This window comes from Lactuca saligna, chromosome 7, assembly GCF_052625555.1.
Source record: "Lactuca saligna cultivar CGN05327 chromosome 7, ASM5262555v1, whole genome shotgun sequence".
NCBI classification, from domain to species: Eukaryota; Viridiplantae; Streptophyta; class Magnoliopsida; order Asterales; family Asteraceae; genus Lactuca; species Lactuca saligna.
The window spans coordinates 6783437-6788966 of record NC_136423.1 but is presented as its reverse complement, the minus strand read 5'-3'; the positions used below and the strand labels follow the sequence as shown (position 1 = coordinate 6788966).

Here is a 5530-nt window from a genome sequence, read left to right as displayed (position 1 = left end):
ATCAAAAAGAAAGAGAGCAAAGAAGGAAGGCGCCAACAGAAGATGAGTTCTTATTAAAAGAACCAGATCTTACCATAAAACATCATAAGACGGTGGAACCACCACCAGCCACCAAAGAAGACGAGTTTTTGTTATTTCTTGATAAATCTGACCACAAAAAAACTTTTTTGGATTCAGATTTGCTCCGGTGTAGTCGGTTGTCGGATCTGAGCTTGTAATAGTATAGATCATAATGAAAACAGATCTGAAGCAATGTGAAGGTGGTGTTTGGAGGAGAAAATGACGACTGTGGTGAAGCTTAAGCGGAAGGATGAGAAGTTGACAGCTGGTGGAACAAATATGATACCTAGAGGTGTTTCTGGTGGTGTTTGTGGCGGTGAAGATGCGAGAGGAGTAAAATGAGGTCACGAAAATCATAGATCTAGAAGATCTAATGCAACGATGATCGGAATATCACAGATCTGGAATATCTAATGCAATGGAGATCATAGATTTGTACCAGAGCTCTCAGATCTGAACGTCGGTAGTAGCAGAAATCATAGATCTGAACCGAAGATTGCAGATCTGGAGGATGGAATGTAAGATCTGGACGACGGAATGTGGGATCTAGTGGTTGACGTTGAGCAGCGCCGATTGTGTAAGATTCTGGAGGAGACGATCGGAGGTTGTCTGTAGCGGCGCTACTGTTCAGTCGGAGAAGTCATACAACGATGGTAGGTAGCGGATGACGTCAAGCTTCGAATATGAGAGCTTAGAGATGGTGTTGGTGAGTTTGGTCAGCAATCTAAGGTGGTGGTAGAGCTGCAACATTTGAGAGAGGCAACAATTCTAGATGCTTGCGGTGGTGTGTGGCGGAGGTAGGTGGTGGCAGTCGGTGGTGTTGAAGTTTATGAGTTCTTGAAGATTCATGAGAGTTTTGTAGAAGTTTGAGGGAGTTTAAAAGTTTTTTTTTTTAGTGTATCTAATGTTTAATGGGTGTAATGTTATGAATGTATTTGACAAAAATACCCTTAATGAAATGGTTCTTAGGGGTTCTTATATATATATATATATATATATATATATATATATATATATATATATATATATATATATATATATATATATATATATATATATATATATATATAGAAAAAATTACAAAAATAGTCTCTGTTTACCAAAAGTCACAAAGTCTATCCCTATTAATTTTTTTTGATGCAAATGGTCCTTGTGGTTTGCGAAACTTGCAAAGTTGACCCTTTTTACTAACACCGTTAGTAAAACGTCGTTAGAGACTAAATCTGTAAGGACGTTTTCATCTTTTCAAGTATAGAAGGACTGAATTCGTAATATTTGAGAAACCACATGGACCATTTTTAAAATTTGTTTGAAAACCGTATAAATTATTTAGATACACAACATAATCGTTGTTAAGAGTGGCATACATTTGTAATTGTTAATTTTTATAATTTTTTTGTATTCGTTCAATAGTGTCTCCTTTTTAGCATTAAAGATGTGTGAATAAATTATTAAACGTTAAGTTGGTAGTTACATGCATAGATTTTTAGATTTCATTAATAGAAAATCTTGCCCATATGATGATCCATTTCAACATACAAATTGGTATATGAGACGCACTATGGGTTTTAACGGGCTGGTATTTAAAGGTATGGCGTGCATATGATCCATTTCAGCACTAAAACAAACGAGAAACGAAAAAAGAAAATGCACAAAAATGCTCGGGAGACTGGGCCATGGGCAGCCCAGACAGACCCTTGGGTTTTAACGGTAGACTGGGCCAAGGGCCTGCTAGCCAAGTCGACCCTTCCCTAGGCTTAGTTGACGGGCTAAAGGCATTTTTTTTTAATTTATTTATTTTTGAGAAATTAAATATTCTTTTACTTTCCTTCCTATATATCTTTCTATATATTTTTAATGATGATAAATATATTAAAATATCATTAATTTTATTCAAATATAACAAATATCATCATTTTATATGGATAAGAAGATAACTAAGATAAAAAAATAGAATCGGATATTTTTTTTTTTGTGCACCTCTACCAAACATTTTGTGGACATGTACAAGTTCAATGGTCTCACTCCCATTTTATCCATATTTTGGAACATTTTAATTCATAGTTTAATATAAATTGTGATTTTATATTCTTTTAGATAGTTTAGTTCGATTAATTATTTTTTATCTATTTTTTGTTCAATTTAAGTTTCCGTTTGATGGTTTTTAACACCCATGCATATATCAATTATCATGGTGTAATGTTTTTATGAAGTTGGATCAGGCATGAAGCTATTGGAATTCCACTTATTTTGCTTGATTCAACACAAGGTACTACTACTCATCCATTAAGCTCACAAACAAAGCAACATTGCTCAACAAAGTGTAAGAAAACAGCTTCTTTCCCTAATCTTCCCCCCATAATATATGCTAGTTTCTTCTTTTTTTTTTTTTTACATTTAATGTTATTTTGTTTTCTCTTCACTATTCTGTTGCTTATTCAACATCAAAACCATTGTTGATTTAAAAATGTAAGCCTCCATAAACCAAACAAGAGAATTTAAGCATTATATTACAAAATATGAGGAAAAGTAGAATGAAGAAAAAGAAAGTTATAAAATTTATGGATGGATTGACAAGATATGATTATGTATGTGCAAAAAAGGCAGGCCTAATGTAATGGCTATATACTTTACAGTTACAGATTACAATGTTGCAGTTGCATGGATGGATTCTTTGTACACAAATATACAACTCATTAGTATACATTAGTCACTCTCACAAACCAAAAAAGGTGAAACTCAGGATTAAGTAAGTTAGTGTGCACTAATTCCAATCCCCTCTGTATTATTATTATTATGATTATGATTATTCATTCATACCATTTGCTAGGATTCTCAGGGTAGAAACTGTCAACTTGTAGAGATACAAGGCTATCTGTCTCCATATTCATATTCATATTGGGCTTTATTAATTTGGAGTCGCTGAGTGTAATAGTTTTTTCATCAAAGCAGCTGCTGCTGCTGCATTTCAGCCATTTTTCAGGTTTACATAAAAGATCCTTTTCATCCCAAGAACAAGAAGCAACATCTCCAAGTGTTTGGCCAAAACTGTCATCATCATCTTCAATTAAATCTGCTGCATCTTTTGCATCACCATAAATCCTTTGATGATGGCTCCAATCTCCTAAATCATTCTCTCCCACTCCCACCAACACACCAGACTGCAGCTTCTCACAAACCAAACCTCCTCCTCCTCCTGATTTTGACTCCTCATATCCCCCTACACTTCTAACTTTATTCAACAGATCAAACAGTTCTTGTGAAACTGAACCTAGCAGCTCAGGGGGTATTTTTGTCATTTTCCCTTCCAGCAACCCGACTTCATTTCTCAATTCTTTAACTTGCTGCAACACGGATCTTTGCATATCACCATCATCTTTCCCCATGAATGAAAAACTCTCTTCTTCACTCATTCCATAAACCATGTCTTGTTCCATTAATAACCCTCCTTTATGCCCAACAATTCTGTGCATTATTCTTGCATTCCCATCTAATGGCCCTGGTTCATGTCCTGAATGCACTGCATACAGCTTAAACACAGCTATTCCTTCTTCTTGATAAACAAAAGTTTTGTCTTTTTCGTTGTAATTTGAAATAGGGACAATTGCTCTTATTCGAAATCTACATCCGCATCGTTTTGAAGCATAAGCTTCTCTTTTCAAGTTTCTTGACTTCTTTGAGGAAGATGCAGGTTCCCCTGCTCGATGACATGCATAATCTTTAACCTCTGCCATGAAAGGTTTATACCTAATATACTTTTGCCTAATACACAAAACAACCTTGTGTTTAGCTGCCAATTGTTGCAGCTTGTTTGGCACCTCTTTTGCTGGGACATCGAATGATTCTGTGTATTCAAACCTACGCCTTTTAGAACGTGCCCCTGCTGAGCCACTTGGATCGAGACAAACAGGACAGGCAGCTACACAAACCCTAATGTACGATTCAGGTATTCCGTAGAATTTAGCTCCTACAGTCCAAACTTGTTTGATTCTCTCGATCGTCTCCTTTAACCCTAGGTGTTTTAGATCACCGTCACCATGAAAGCTCATGACTATTTCTTGCCACTGACTAATGTGCGAAACGAATTGATTATTCGAATTGTTCTTGAAGCATAGGAATTCGTTACCTTGTTCGCCGACGTGAACTGCAAGCTTTTCCTGAATCCGCTTCCAAGCCGTCAGGTACGCTGTGTCCTCGTTACGGTCCTTCCACACCGACCGCCAGCTAGTGAGCACGGGGAGTGGCGTCGCCAGTCTGATCTCATCGGGAGTCGCGAGACGGCCTTCTAGGATACACCGGATCATCAAGGAGTGAGACTCGACGTTAAATGTGTAGAACTGAGACGATATATGAGGCTCCGGGTTAATGTATTGAAACCTAGGGTTTGTTTTATCAGACGAAATAGCATCGTTGGTAAAAGATTGAACACCTTCTGCGTCAGAAGAGGTATGGCTGATGGAATCATCCTCATCTTCATCACGAAAGAAGTCGAATTCCGACATTGGAGGCAGAGAAAACTCAGACGGCGGCTGTTGCTCCTCCTGGTGGTCATGGTGATCTAAAATCGACGGCTGAGAATCGCCGATTGAGTCATGGCGATCTAAAATCAACGGCTGTGGATCGCCGATTGAGTCAAGGTGATGATGAAAGAGATCTTCTTCAACTTTGCTTGCATTCATGATCTGTTGTTGCCTGAAATTGATCTCGGAAGCTTCAGCCTGTCTACTCGAACATGAGGAGGTTTTGTAGACTCCTCTCTATCGAATTTAAAAAGGGAAAAAACACAAGACTTTCTTCCCCCAACTCACCTTTTCTTTTCTGTAGAGCGAGAGTATTTTGTAAAGGCGATAAAAGTAAAAGGGTTATACGGTAGTTTTTAAAATGTAAGTTTCAAAAATAAATTGACAAATAAAAATTATAAGTTTATCCTTTTGGGTTGAAGCATAAGAGCTTACGAGTTTATAAAAAAAAGATGATTGGATTAATTTATGTTTATAAAATGACAAAAATGATGTAGTGTTGGAAAAATAAAATTTAATTAAGGTTAAAGGTAAATGTAACACCATGTTTCGAATGGTTTCATAATTTGAGGTCGTGACCCAAAGATCAAGTATCATAAGTCTTTGGGCTTTGTGAAAGAGAGTTTTAGGCCCATTTGGAAGTGTGTAATAAAGATTATGTGATCTAGGAGTTCGGTTTGTGTTGTGAAGCCCAAAGGCATAATGGTAAAAGTGATGTTTCAGGCCTTTTATTTAAATTAAGGATTTTAGTTCGATATATTTTAATTCAAAAGTAATTAGATAGGATTGTAGAGTTATTCTTTAAATTTCTGTGGATATAAAGATCATCGAAAATGGAGTTGAAACGAAGAAGTTATGGTCTTTGGAAGTTAGGAGGATTATGGGTCAATTTAGTACGCTTGGTGTATGTTATCCTCATGAAATGAACACCAACTTTATGGATTAAGACT

The 5530-nt window shown here is 36.5% G+C and overlaps 1 protein-coding gene across 2 annotated transcripts; it reads right to left on the bottom strand.

Annotated features, from left to right (window-relative positions):
* Positions 1-2641: 2641 nt before the first annotated feature.
* LOC145005457 (uncharacterized) lies at positions 2642-4883 on the bottom strand. Of its 2 annotated transcripts, XM_078964544.1 has the most exons (2): positions 4490-4879; positions 2642-4397 (listed from the first exon to the last, which is right to left on the bottom strand). In XM_078964544.1, the coding sequence occupies exons 1-2, from the start codon at positions 4610-4612 to the stop codon at positions 2871-2873; spliced, it is 1650 nt and encodes a 549-aa protein (XP_078820670.1). In that variant the 5' UTR covers positions 4613-4879; the 3' UTR covers positions 2642-2870. The 2 variants fall into 2 exon arrangements, with proteins under 2 accessions (XP_078820670.1, XP_078820669.1); XM_078964543.1 differs by having other exon boundaries at positions 2642-4883.
* Between the last annotated feature and the right edge of the window lie 647 nt (positions 4884-5530).

Excerpts from the sequence above, each read along its gene's own strand:
- LOC145005457 (XM_078964543.1), bottom strand. The coding sequence starts at position 4,739 with ATGAATGCAAGCAAAGTTGAAGAAGATCTCTTTCATCATCACCTTGAC.